At 41.8% G+C, this 14,715-nt stretch overlaps 1 protein-coding gene across 3 annotated transcripts in view; it reads left to right on the top strand.

Annotated features, from left to right (window-relative positions):
• LOC115094979 (PQ-loop repeat-containing protein 1-like) overlaps window positions 1-14,715 on the top strand; it is an 84,496-nt gene that overhangs the window by 3,409 nt on the left and 66,372 nt on the right. The window contains exons 2-5 of one of the 3 annotated variants that reach the window (XM_029608111.1): window positions 11,078-11,296; window positions 12,125-12,281; window positions 13,144-13,387; window positions 14,036-14,169. In XM_029608111.1, the coding sequence (XP_029463971.1) occupies window positions 13,179-13,387; window positions 14,036-14,169 (343 nt within the window). In that variant the 5' untranslated portion in view covers window positions 11,078-11,296; window positions 12,125-12,281; window positions 13,144-13,178. The other 2 variants (XM_029608110.1, XM_029608113.1) reach the window with 2 other exon arrangements.

Genomic DNA, 14,715 nt, shown 5'->3' with positions numbered 1-14,715 from the left:
GATTGCGCGCGCACGCCTAGAGAGAAGGCATCCAGGCAGGGCTTCTCGGTGGCATCCCCCCCGCGGGGATGCCGCGAAACAGGCCGCAGACCCTCGGAGATGGGCCGGGACCAAGGAGGTAAGGGCCTAGTCACGGCTGCTGCGACTGGGACCGCAACAATTCCTTTGAAAATTATCTCCACACAGGTGAATTTTCAAACGAATTACACATGTAAATGTACACACTATTCTAGCAATTTTAGAAAGCCATTTACCCATGTAAGTGCACTTAACACAGGTAAAATCTATTCAAAATCCAATGGCATATATTGTAGCAATTTTCAAAAGCCCACTTACATGGGTACAGTGCATTTAAACACGCAAAACCCAATTTTAAGCCTGTAAATGCTTTATAAATCAGGCCCTTATGTTTTAAAAGTACCTTTGACATCACAACCTCTTTGGGATTCTTTGCATCTCAACCAAAGGGCGCAAGGGGTAGAGACTATTCAGAGCATGAAAATGAATTGGTAATGGGTGCATAAGGATGCAGGCAGTTAAAGGCTTACAGGCAATCTTTTCTTCTAACAGCAGCCTTGTAAGTCTCTCCAAACAGAAATGGCCCTTAGCTCTTTCTTGGTTTTGCAAATATTTTAACACCAGGATGCAAAAGAAAAAAAGTTAAAGAGAAGACAACCCCTCGGATTATTAATTAAACAGCCGCTGGAAAGAAAGAAATATCCTTCCATGCTGGGCTCCCCTATTGCTAATCACATTTTTGACTGAAACTATAAAAACATGAAGAAAAAAAAATAACCTTTTGGAAAAAAGAAAAAAGCACACACACACACATTGAAAGCAGATTATGTTAGAAGGTAATTTGCATCCCAGCAGGAATAGCCAGTTTAGGAGCAGAGCTTGAAGAAACTGTCTGTATTTTGTATTTACCAGAAACTGGTGATTACAATTATTAAATGACTTTAGAACTTTGGGCTTGCATGGAACAATTGTGTTGGTTAATACTGATCGAATGAAAATGCCAAAAGTGTCCATTAAAAGCGCAGATAGATTTTAATCTTTTTCTTCTCATTAGTGGGGGGTGGGAGGGTTTCATAACAGACTGAGGACATTACAGGACCATGCATCTAATTCTGATGGCTGAATCTGGTATGTGTCCGCATGCCAAGGCATACAGCTATTTCCCAGAAATGTGCAATCATGCCGCTTCCTGCATAATCAAAGTTTTATTTCCTCTCTGTTACAAATGTTTTGGGCAGGAAAAACAGTCCTTAGATACAGCTCTGGGCTTTAACATTATGGCTCCTCCCTTGATTTTCAGCAAAGTAGCAATGTGCCACAATCCTATTTAGGAAAGTCCAGGAGTAAAAGGGTAGATTGAATTCCATGCCCATGTGGTCTTTGATCGCTCCACTGTGACTGTCATATAGTGTGTGTATGTATGTATTTATTATTATTAATAAAAGTGCTTATATTATATTATTAATAAAAATGTCTATGTATGTATTTAGACAGTGCTGGGGAGGAGCCAGCTATCGTGGTACATGTGGGCACCAACGACATAGTAAAATGTGGGAGGGAGGTTCTGGAAGCCAAATTTAGGATTTTAGGTAGAAAGCTTAAATCCAGAGCATTCTCTAAAATGTTACCTGTTCCATGGGCAGGTCCCCAGAGGCAGGCAGACTTCTGAAATCTCAATGTATGGATGAGATGATGGTGCAGGGAAGAGGGTTTCAGTTTTGTAAGGAACTGGACAACCTTTTGGGGAAGGGGGAGATGTTTCCAAAAGGACAGGCTCTATCTTAACCAGAGTGGAACCAGGCCACTGGTGCTAACTTTTAAAAAGGCGATAGAGCAACTTTTAAACTAGAACAAGGAGGAAAACTGACAGTCATTCAGCAGTGCATGGTTTGGAGGAAGGTATCTTCGAAGGATATTAATGAAACAGGAGAGTTAGGGCATCCCAATAAAAGCAAAAGTAGTCCAGTTTGCCTATAAGTAAAGAATCACCTGAGCTAAAGGATTCAAAATTATCCCTATCAACTGAAAAGAGTGTTGTTAATACCAACAAAAAACACACTTTGAAATGTCTGTATGCCAATGCTAGAAGTCTAAGTAGGATGGGAGAGTGTATAGCAGTGAATGATGAAATAGATATAATTGGCATCTCAGAGACCTGGTGGAAGGAGGATAACCAATGGGACAGTGCTATATCAGGGTACAAATTATATCACAATAATAGGGAGGATCAATTTGGTGGGGGTTTGGCGCTTTATGTCCAGGGGGCATAGTGTCCAACAGGATAATTCATACAAGAGACTAAATGCACAGTAGAATCTATATAGGTAGAAAACCCATGTGTGTTAGGTAAGAGTATAGTGAAAGGAGTATACTACCATCCACCTGGCCAAAATGATGAGACAGATAATGAAATGCTAAGAGATAACAGGGAAGCTAACCAATTTGGCAGTGCAGTAATAATGGGAAATTTCAGTTATCCCAATATTGACTGGGTAAATGTAACATCAGGAAATGCTAGAGAGATTAAGTTCCGAGATGGAATAAATGATTGCTTCATAGAACAATTGGTTCAGGAACTGACAAACGAATGAGCTATTTTAGATCTCATTCTTAGTGGAACGCAAGATTTGGTGAGAACAGTGGTGAGGCCACTTGTCAATAGTGATCATAACTTGATCAAATTCCATCTAAAGACTGGAAGGGGGATAATATGTAAATCTACAGCTCTAAAACTAAATTTTCAAAAGGGAAACTTTGATAAAATGAGGACAGGTGCAGCTGCAAATGTTAAAAGTGTACAACAGGCATGGATATTGTTTAAAAATACCATCTTAGAAGCACAGTCCAGATGTATTCCATGTATTAAGAAAGGTAGAAGGAAGGTAAAACAATTACAGGCATGGTTAACAGGTGAGGTGAAAGTGGCGATTTTAGCCAAAAAAAAATCCTTCAAAAATTGGAAGAAGAATCCATCTGAAGAAAATTGGAAAAAGCATAAGCATTGGCAAGTTAAGTGTAAAACATTGATAAGACAGGCTAAGAGAGAATTTGAAATGAAGTTGGCTATAGAGGCAAAAACTCATAATAAAAACTTTTTAAAATATATCCAAAGCAAGAAACCTGTGAGGGAGTCGGTTGGACCATTAGATGACTGAGGGGTTAATGGGGCTCTTAGGGAAGATAAGGCCATTACAGAAAGAATACATTAATTTGTTGCTTCTGTGAGTTCATCTGACTCATCACCCTTGAAAACCATCTCTGGAACTGGTATCTCCCCAGCATCCTCATTAGTAATCACAGAAGCAAAGAATGTCGGTAATTGTTTTGCTTTCCTTCCACCTTTCTTAGTTCATGGAATACATCTGGACTGAGCATCTAGGATTGTATTTTTAAACAATGTCCATGTCTGTTGAACACTTTTAACCTTTGCAGCTACACCTTTCAGTTTTTTTCTAACTAATATCCTCATTTTATCAAAGTTTCCCTTTTGAAATGAAGTTTTATATTGTTATTCTAAATGGAAGCTACAAAGGTTAAGAGTGTGTGGATATTGTTTAAAAATGCCAAATTGGAAGCCCAGACCAGATGTATTCCACACATTAAAAAAGGTAAAGGAAGGCCAAACGACTGCTGACATGGTTAAAAGACAAGATGGAAAAAGCTATTTTAGCCAAAAGAACTTCTTTCAAAAACTGGAAGAAGGATCCATCTGAAGAAAATAGGAAAAAACATTGGCAAGTTAAATGTAAAACATTGATAAGACAGGATAAGAAAGAATTTGAAAAGAAGCTGGCCATAGAGGCAAAAACTCATAACATTTTAAAATATATCTGAAGCAGGAAGTCCGTGAGGGAGTCTGTTGGACCATTAGATGATAGAGGGGTTAAAGGGGGATTTAGGGAAGATAAAGCCATTGCAGAAAGACTACATTAATTCTTTGTTTCAGTGTTTACTGAAGAGGATGTTGGGGAGATACCCATGCTGGAAACTATATTCAATGGTGATGATTCAGAAGAACTGAATCCATGGTGATGCTGGAAGATATATTAGGCCAGATTGACAAACTAAAAGTAGTACATCACTTGGAACAGATGGTATATACCTCAGAATTCTGAAAGAACTAAAAAATGAAATTGCAGATTCATTACCAGTAATTTGCAATCTATTATTAAAATTGTCAATTGCACCTGAAGATTAGAGGGTGGCCAATGTAACCCTGATCTTTGAAAAGGGCTCCAGGTTTGATCCTGGAAACTATAGACTGGTGATCCTGACTTCAGTGGCAGGAAAAATCATAGAAACTTTTCTAAAGAATAAAATCACAGAACAAATAGATAGATTGTGGTTTAATGGACACACCCAGCATGGATTTACTCAAGGGAAGTTTTGCCTCACCAATCTACTACATTTTTTTGAAGGGATTAATAAACGTGGATAAAAGTAAGCTGGTGGATATCATGTATTTGGATTTTCAGAAGGTGTTTGATAAAGTGCCCCATGAGAGACTCCTGAGAAAATTAAAGAGTCATGGGATAGGAGATGATGCCCTATTGTGGATTGCAAATTGGTTAAAAGACAGGAAACAGAGAGTAGAACTAATTGGTCAGTTTTCTCAGGGATCTGTACTGGGAGCAGTGCTTTTTTAATATATTTATGTTACATTTAGCAGCTTGCGGGACGTCCCCTCAAGTCGCCACATGACCCAACACTGCCAGTACCCGGGACCCTCATCTGCAGTGGATGCCACTGGCCTCTCCTCGTGTGCCTCTAGCTCCCCTCCCCCAATAGGCACACGTGCAGGGCCAGTGCAAGGGTATTGGGCGCCCTGGGTGACCCTTGCGCTGCCACCCCCTCCCCCCGGTTGCGGCCCCCCCCCCCTACCTGTTTCGGCGCTGACTGTATGCTTCTCAGGGCGCCGAGCCATAGGGGGCGCCGAAGAGCAGCCACGTGGTGCCGCAAGCGGGGCCTAACTCACTCGCGGCAAAGAGAAATAGAAACAGTTGGCGCCGAAACAGGTGGGGGGGGGGGGGGGCGTGACACTGTGCTTCTCAGGGCCACAAACGAGAAGCACACAGTCTCTATTTCTGTTTGCGTGAGCAGGATAGGCCCCGCTTACCACCACGTGGCTGCTCTTCGGTGCCCCCTACGGCTCGGCGCCCTAAGTGACTGCCAAAGTTTGCCTAATGGACACGCCGGCTCTGCACACGTGCACCCAACATCTCAGTGTTTAAAGGGCTTGTGGCAGGAAAAGGCCACAGTGCCCATGGATGACATCACTGGCATTAGGAATGGAGGAGTAGCCTAGTGGTTAGAGCAGTGAGCTATGAACCAGAAGACCAGCGTTTGAGTCCACTCTCACTCCTTGTGACCTTGGACAAGTCACTTTACCCTCCATTGCCTCCGGTACAAACTTAGGCCTGGATTTATCAAAATGCACTAAATATTGCATGAGATAGCAAAATGCACTAAATATTGCATGCGATAGCAAAAGGGGCGTGTTTTATGGTAATAGGCTGTTTATCACAAAGTGCACTATCTTAGTGCTTTGCATAGCTATTACCGCAAACTTTTTCACACTTTGCGGTAAGTGCCAGAATTGTTGTAATTCCTACCTACAACCACTGGGGGAGAGCGAGAGAGAGAGAGAGAGACACTAGCTATAAGGCCCTCATACTAGGTAGGTATTTATACATTCAGAGTGCAACGTTCGAAAAGAACAGTGCTCTCTTGTGAAGATTTGATGATGTTCGGAGTGAGGAAACTCACCCAAAGATGAGATTTGTGCAATGTTCTCTCAACCTAGCTTGATGGACTCACATCAAGCTAGGTTCTCTCAACCTAGCTTGATGGACTCACCAAAACCAAAAACAAAGAACACCGGAGCAGTCTCACAGTGCTACCACTCAGGTCGGCATCTAGGACTCCACCCCCCACTCTTGTGAAGATTTGATGATGTTCGGAGTGAGGAAACTCACCCAAAGATGAGATTTGTGCAATGTTCTCTCAACCTAGCTTGATGGACTCACATCATTTCTGCGGGGCAGAAAACGATTACACAATGCATCGCAAAAACAGTTAGAAAGGAACTGAGAGGTCCGGCTGTCGGGTTACAGAGAGGAGAATGTGACCCGACCTCAGAAGAGGTATCCCTCAGCCCGCTGGATGACAGACTGCCTCCGGCTGTGTGAGCAACATCGACGCCACGATTGGACAGGAGCTCCGAAGGGGAGGCTCGAGCTGAACAATCAGAGGGGCTGCCGCTTTGGATATGTGCGCACAGCCCTCCATGAACAGCGGAGAGAATACAATCGGTGACATCGAACAGGGAAGTAGAGTGGGCCAAAGAGAGATTGGAGGTGAGAGCCCAGGGCAGGAGCCCCTTCCTGTAAGTGATTTAATATCTTCAAAACCTGAGGTAGTCACACTGGATTCGTTGTGGAATCTAACGTCGGCCATGGCAAGGCCTTTTGCAGACTGCTCGGCTAAGATAAATTCTGTGTCTCAACAACTTGATGCTATGAATAAGAACTTTGAGGGATATAAGATGGAAGTCCCAGAAAGGTTTTCAAGTATAGAAAATGAAGTAAAGCAAATTAAAGAGGTTCAAGCAACCATTATACAAGACTGCGGAGCGGTCAATAGAAAAACTGAAAACATAGAAAATTCATTGAGGCATTTAAATTTAGGAATTTTAAACTTTCCTAGGGTGATTGGAGAAATCCCCAGAGTTACCATAAAATGATATTTCCACGAGATATTAGAGATTTCCCCTGAGAAGACTCCACCCCTAGAAAAAGTTTACTTCTTACCGATATGGAAAAAACAACAAATGCAAATGCCTCAAAATGTAGTAGAAAACTTGACTGATCTTCTCGAGTCCTCTGAATACGAGATTGCCGAGAAAACAACATTACTAATATCATTCTTTAACGAGAGTGACATGGGAGTAATAATGAGAGCTTACTTCAAGAAAATTAATGTAACATTCATGGGATCTCGGATTAGAATATTCCCTGACTTAACAAAGACAACACAAATAAAAAGGAAGAATTTTTTTGGTTTGAAACAGGACGCACTGGTTCTGGGAGCCTCCTTCATCCTTAGGTTCCTGTGTAAATGCATCTTAAAGTATGAAATGAATAATTATATTTTTTTCCATCCCAACCAGCTGAAAAGCTTTGTTGAGGCAAAAAAGGCGTTACTGTTTGCAGGCAGCAGTTAAAGTAGTCCTTTTGAGAGTAAATCTGTTATTCAGGTCGGTTTTTTTCTTTTACTCTTTAAAGTATATTTCCGATATTTAGATCTCCTTATGTTTGCATGTACTCCACTCCCACAGATTTAGGGGTCTAATGGGTTGTAAAATATTGGGACAAGTTTTCTTGTTATGATTTTGTTTCTTTGATTATATAAATGTATTGGGTTTTCCTGATATGATACACTATGTTTCATTCACAAAGTTTAATGCTTTGTATATTATTGAAAAACTGAATAAAGAATAAATAAAAAAAAAAATCTTCACAAGAGTGCACTGTTCTGTTCGTACGTCGCACACTGAATGTCAAAGTGGCCCCTAACCCCTACACTAATTCATAAACTTCACCTCGAGTAGCTAGGTTGGCCTCCTATAGAGGTATAAATACCTACCTAGTATGAGGGCCTTATAGCCAGGCACTCTCTCTCTCTCACACACATATTTGCGAAAACATCGCAAAGTGCAATAAAGCCATATCGCACAGTTTAACGCAAATGAACAAGATGTAGTTAAAATCTGTGTTAAAGCTGTGCGATATGGCTTCGCAAATTGCAAAGATGGCCCACTTGGCCAGAAATCCCGCCCCAAACTCATCCCCTTTTCCTAATTTGCATCACACCATGTGTTATGGTGTTTTCGCATGCGTTAAAGGTGCTTTTCGCATGCGAAAATGCCATATAGCACTTTGATTAATGACCCCCTTAGATTGTAAGCCCTCTAGGGATAGGGAAATACCTATAGTACCTTAATATAATCCACTTTGAAGTGCTGAAAAAAGTGTGAAAAACAGAATATAAATCTAAAATAAAAAAAAAAACAATGGCCCTTCAGATATCCTTACCTTATCTCAGCAATAGGTCCTCCTACCATTGGCAGTGCGGGTTCCCAGCATCCTTATCCTGCATCCAGCCTTGCCTTGTCTCTCCAACCTGCTCTGTCTCGTCCAGCCTTGCCTCATCTCTCCAGCCTGCCCTGTCTCAACTCTCCAGCCTTGCCTCTCCTGCCTGACCTACCTTGTCTTTTCCAGCTACTTTGCCCATCTGCCAGCCCTTCTGTGTCAGTCCCTCTTGTCTCCTCCTCATCTTCTCTTTGGACTGACCACCTAGATTTGACCCTTGCCTGGACCCTGACTATTCTCATTGCCTCCTGCCTCCAACCCCTTGCCTGGACATTGACCATCCTAGTCTGTCACCTGCCTCTGATCCTTGCCTGGCCCTCGACCTCCATCTATGCCATCCTACAAAGACCATCACCTAAGTCTTGCGGCCCCCAGAACCCAAGGTCTCAACCTACAGGCAGAGAGGATAGTATAGGTGAAGCCCTAGACCAGTCTCTTGCCAGCCAGCCTCTGCCTGCTATTGTTGAGGGCCTACGAGTTTACCCCATAGGCTGTGTCAATCTCACCACAGCCACAAGGGTTCACATTGCTTACACATACCATCTCTGATTTGCTCCACAGTGAATCCGCACCTAGAGTACTGTGTGTAATTCTGGTCACTGCATCTAAAAGATATAGTTGAACTGGAAAAGGTACACAGAAGGGCGACCAAAATAATAAATGGGATGGAAGGGCATCCCTATACAGAAAGGCTAAAGGGGTTAAGTCTGCTCAGCCTTGACAAGAGATGACTGAGGGGGGATATGATAGAGGTCTATAAAATCATGAATGGATTAGAATGAGTAAATATGAATTGGTTATTTACTCTTTCAAAAAATACAAACACTAGGGGACACTTCACAAAGTTAGCAAGTAGCACATTTAAAACAAATAGGAGAATGTTCTTTTTTCACTCAACACACTATTAAGCTCTGGAATTCATTGTCGGAGGATGTGGTTAAGGCAGTTAGTGTACCGTGGTTTAAAAAAAATTTGGTCCATGAACTGTTATTGACCAGGTGGACTTGGGGAAAGCCAGTATTTATTACCAAATGTTAGCAATATTGGATCTGTTTACTGTTCAGGATCTTGCCAGGTACTTGTGACCTGGATTGGACACTGTTGGAGACAGGATGTTATGCTTGATGGACCCTTGGTCTGACCCAGAATGGCAACTTCTAATGTTCTTAGGGTCTACAGCAATAAAAATAAAGCTGCAGAAAGAAAAATGGGGTGATTCCATTGTGACTTTCTGCAGATCAGCAGATTAACCATACAACCTGTAACAGAGGACTCGGCACAAATGTAATGCCAATAAATATTCAAATAATTTTATTAAGAGAATTTTTCTTTTTTTAAATTAGGACCAACATGTGCTGAAACCCATCACATATTAAAATATCATCGACGCATCATCTTCCTCACCATGCATCCCATACATTCATACACCCATACCCATAATATCCTAAAATTATGCTAATGACTCTTAAATATACCGATACCATACAATGTTGACAAGCCCAACATATAGCTTTTTAGTGATATGAATTATATAAGATATTATAACGTGGCTACAGTAGCCTACATACAAAATAATATTGATTATACAATCATATGCTATATGTGAATATATATTATAATTGTTATATAACCAACAGGACACCTGTTTCGCCCAAACCTAGGGCTTCCTCAGGGAGAAAAATATATATTGTTAGATCCGCAGTCTATACTGTCATCACTTGAGTGTTACTTGCTTGATGCGAAGCCTGTATAGCATGGATAACGCCTCATCACGAAATTATTAATTGCACATGTTCCCGATCTCTATACCTATAAAGAAAATAAACAACAACGCCTATTTTAAATCACCAAACATCTTATATCCGGGTGCGTATGATTATATTATAGGAGAAGTTTGAAGACAACATCGTGGTTGATTTCATCAATGATTGGTGATTCAGTGGAGTTACCCGAAAGGTTTTTTGCAGATTCCTGGAGGTTTTTAAATTGATAAAGTTCATGCATATAAATAAAGTTATTTGGAATGGTTGGTACTGTTTTAAAGGTGATGGTGCACAGGGTGTACGCACCCGGATATAAGATGTTTGGTGATTTAAAATAGGCGTTGTTGTTTATTTTCTTTATAGGTATAGAGATCGGGAACATGTGCAATTAATAATTTCGTGATGAGGCGTTACCTGAGGAAGCCCTAGGTTTGGGCGAAACAGGTGTCCTGTTGGTTATATAACAATTATAATATATATTCACATATAGCATATGATTGTATAATCAATATTATTTTGTATGTAGGCTACTGTAGCCACGTTATAATATCTTATATAATTCATATCACTAAAAAGCTATATGTTGGGCTTGTCAACATTGTATGGTATTGGTATATTTAAGAGTCATTAGCATAATTTTAGGATATTATGGGTATGGGTGTATGAATGTATGGGATGCATGGTGAGGATGATGATGCGTCGATGATATTTTAATATGTGATGGGTTTCAGCACATGTTGGTCCTAATTTAAAAAAAGAAAAATTCTCTTAATAAAATTATTTGAATATTTATTGGCATTACATTTGTGCCGAGTCTTCTGTTACAGGTTGTATGGTTGTATTGAATAACAGAGGTATACGTACTGTATATTATTACCTGATCAGCAGATTAAGGCATCTAAAGGATTTTTTAGGAGGGGAGGGGCCTGGATCTTTCGTAAATCCATGGAGTTCAGCAGAACCAAGTCAGCTTTGATTTTACCTTTAAGCACGTTCACACATCCATAGGAGCAAGTAGAAGGTTGCCCCCTGCATGGTTATTCCACCCATTGTACCCTGTTGGCTTGATGGGGTTTGGTTTTTTTTTACATTATATCCTGTGGCTGTTTGAAGCTTATTTATTTATTTTTCTCTGCTCTTCTGAAGCTAAAGCTGGAATCTGGTCCCGCCGACTGAGCCTTCACACGCCTGGAGCTAGTGAAACAGGAAAGCTGCAGGTTACAAGATCTGCTGAAGAGCCAGATTTTAAAACGCTGTACACATCAGGGGTTTTCCTTTTCCCCTTTTGAGCTTGCAGTCTTGATATGCAGTTTGGAACAGCGTTCAGACTCCATTTTAAGCTTCAGTTGTTAAGCCTGGCAGGGGGTAAGTATGTTGTGTGGTGTGGAGGCTTAACTTTAATATATATTATAATTAGCTTTATAATTTACTCATTGAATATGCCTCTTTATTTTCCATTGCCACCGTGCCTCTAGCATGGGAAAAAAAAAATCTTGTTCTTTTCCCGCTTTTCTAAAGTAGAACCCTCGCTGGCCTTCCGGGCCGTAGAGAAATCTCCCTGCAGGCTGGCCCTTGCTGCACTAGGATTCTCCCACCAGCAGCGCCTGCCTTCCTGTCCTTTCCCCCTCCCGCCACGCCAGGCGGAGAACGAGGTCACCTCTGTGGTGCGTCTGAGGCCTGATGGCCCCATCGAGCGGGGAGGGGCTGCAATTTATCCTGAGCCAGGAGGCCGACCTGTCACAGTCTTAGGGAGGGTAATACAGGGCCTTTACCCTGTCGGCGGAAGTGGCCTCTTCCAAAATTGCCCGCTCGATATGTGGATAAACCTATGAGTACCTATCATGGGCAAGTGGAAGTTTACCCTATCTAAGCAGAGGTGTTTCTGGGGTGGGGGGGGCAGGGAGATTGCATTTGCATGCATTTCTGTTGCCTTTTTTCTAGATCAGTGTTTTCCCAACCCTCTTCCGGAGGCACACCTAACCAGGTCAGGTTTTCAGGGTACCTGTAATGAATTATGCAGGAGAGAGATTTGCATACCTTGGAGACCGAATACAGGCAAATCTATCTCCTGCCTATTCATTGTGGCAGCCCTGAAAAGCCGACTGGCTAGCTGCTCCTCCGGGAGAGGGTTGGGAAACACCTTACTGGATGTTGCTCTCTAAATATTGACATTTTTTATTTCATGTTTACCAGGTTTTCTTGGGGCCGTGCTGAGTTAGGCCCTTGAGTGTTTGAAGTAATATCAGCCCTTCTTCCCGAGGAAGCAGTCAGGGAAAGACAGGGGACAGCCGCTCGCAGCGCTCCTTTTGCGCAGAACGGAGAAAACCTCTTTTGTCTTATTTTGGCCCAGGTGATTCCCCTTGCTTCTTTTGGACTTCCAGCTGAATTGGAGCTACTCCCTCTGCTGGGGCCTTAAGTACCCTAAGCCTTCTTGTGCAGCCTCTCTCATCCAGCTTAGCCATGGCAGCTCCAGTACCATAAGCCTTCTTGTGCAGCCTCTCTCATCCAGCTTAGCCATGGCAGCTCCAGTACCATAAGCCTTCTTGTGCAGCCTCTCTCATCCAGCTTAGCCATGGCAGCTCCAGTACCATAAGCCTTCTTGTGCAGCCTCTCTCATCCAGCTTAGCCATGGCAGCTCCAGTACCATAAGCCTTCTTGTGCAGCCTCTCTCATCCAGCTTAGCCATGGCAGCTCCAGCCCTTTAGATGAGAAGCAGAGACTGACCCAGAAGAAGTACATCCTTGGTTCAAACAGTAGGTGTCCCTGTTGCAGGATAGCTGGGGACTCCCTCCCTCTGGGGGGGGGGGCTGTGCATACTGCCTCTGCTGCGTCTCCAGCCCCAGCCAGTGTCAGCGGCAGGTTCTTGGCTGAGGAATTCATTTTCAGTCTCCCACACATAAAACTTCCGGGACGTCATCAGGCCAGTCTTCCTCCTTTGCTTTTATGCACTTTTCTGGTCAGTGAAAGGCATTTTAAAGACGATGTTTTTCATTTCCTTATCGTGGATCCTAGATTATTTTGTTTAGATTTAATTGTAGTAGAACAAATAAACTTCAGACTCCACAGACTTTCCTTCAGCACTCTTTTTTTACATCTCCTTGAGATGACCTCTGTGAGGGAATAATGTGCTTTCTTGAAAACTTCATATATTTGCAGTATGCCACACACGTCATATATAATTTTCATCAGGCTGTATGCATTTCTGCTTTTAGAACCACAAAAAACATGAGCTGAGACAGTATTTGTAATGGAAACATTTGATATGGAAGATGCAAGTGATCCAGAGGGCTCCTGGTCCTTACTGTCTTGGTTGGCCTCTAGTGTCATGGTGTTTGGCGGTGTGCTGCCCTACATTCCTCAGTATCAAGAAATCCAAAGAGCCTCCAGCGCTGATGGATTCTCCACGTGGGTGTGCCTCGTGCTGCTGGTGGCCAACATTCTCAGGATATTTTTCTGGTAAGGTGAAGGTGAAGGTTTCTTTCATTACAGGCACAAACTGAGCTTGAGAACTCCAGAGATGTAAGTTTTCAAATTTCCGTGATGCCGATGACTCTGTGTGATCATTTCACTTCATTACTATCCAAGCAAGGAACATGTTGAGTCTTTTCTCAGAGCATCTGCTACAGTGCATTATCAAGACACTGACATAAATGCTAGCTTATGTGAAGAAATGGAATACAAAACCAGCCAAGACCTTAACTTCTGTGAACATTTAATTAACTTTTACAATTAAATGTTTTTTTTTCCAAGGTCAATTGGGTTGACGTTACTCTGATAAATATATTATGTATACATATGTGTGTGCATGTGACTTTACAGCCAATTTTTGAACAGAATCAGAAATCAAATACATTATTTACTAAAATATAGTCATTTTTTAAACTATAAAAGAAAATGAATTGCACCGTTAAACAAGTAATATCAGTGTGGTAATTATCTACCTTTTACTAGATAATGTTTATTATGGGATTACATTCTGAGCACTCTGACTTTAAGCGGATGACTAAAGCCGTTTAGAAGTCTCTATATAAATAGAAAAAGGTCTTGCATTTTTATCTGCTTTTGCCTTCAGTTTCTGCCTTTCCTCATGCTCTTTTTCCTCAGGTTTGGGAAGTTTTTCGAACTCCCCCTCCTTCTGCAGAGCATGGTTATGATTCTGACGATGCTGGCCATGCTGCACCTCTGCTGTTCAGTGCAGTCTGTAAACAAAGTATCCACCAAAAGACATGTCCTCACAGGTAAGACCTATTCTTGTCAAATAACTGAATAAGGAGAAGGGCATTCCTTGGCTATTAATGCCCTAATGAGGACTTTGAATGTCCAGGTGAGGCCAACACCAAGACCTCTCGCATGGTGCATTATAGCCAGAAGGAAGTGTCGCATTCCTGTATGGGAGGTGAAAGATCCTCATGTGATGACCTTTATTCAATAATGGTGAAGTCATTTGCAATAGGGTCGACGTTGAAAAGTGCTAGAAAATCCATGCACAAGCCTGGTTATCATCTCCTTCCTTGTTCCTTTTATAAACACATGCGACTAATTTCTAGACGTCAAACAGTGATCAGGACTAGATTTTCCAATTGGCGTTCTGTTTGGACTGTGCAATAAGTACAGTATGTCCAATATGTGATTGTGATTAGTATGTTCATAAGCAACATGTTTTCAAATACATTTTTTGGATATTGTATATGTGAGACCAATGATTATAACTAATGAGCCTTGTCCGCCTTGAGATCAGTAGGACTTTGAGCTCTGTGATATGAAGGTTTCACATTTTCCTAATG

The sequence above is a fragment of the Rhinatrema bivittatum genome, chromosome 7 (genome assembly GCF_901001135.1).
Source record: "Rhinatrema bivittatum chromosome 7, aRhiBiv1.1, whole genome shotgun sequence".
Lineage (NCBI taxonomy): Eukaryota > Metazoa > Chordata > Amphibia > Gymnophiona > Rhinatrematidae > Rhinatrema > Rhinatrema bivittatum.
This window is presented reverse-complemented; position numbering and strand designations above follow the sequence as displayed.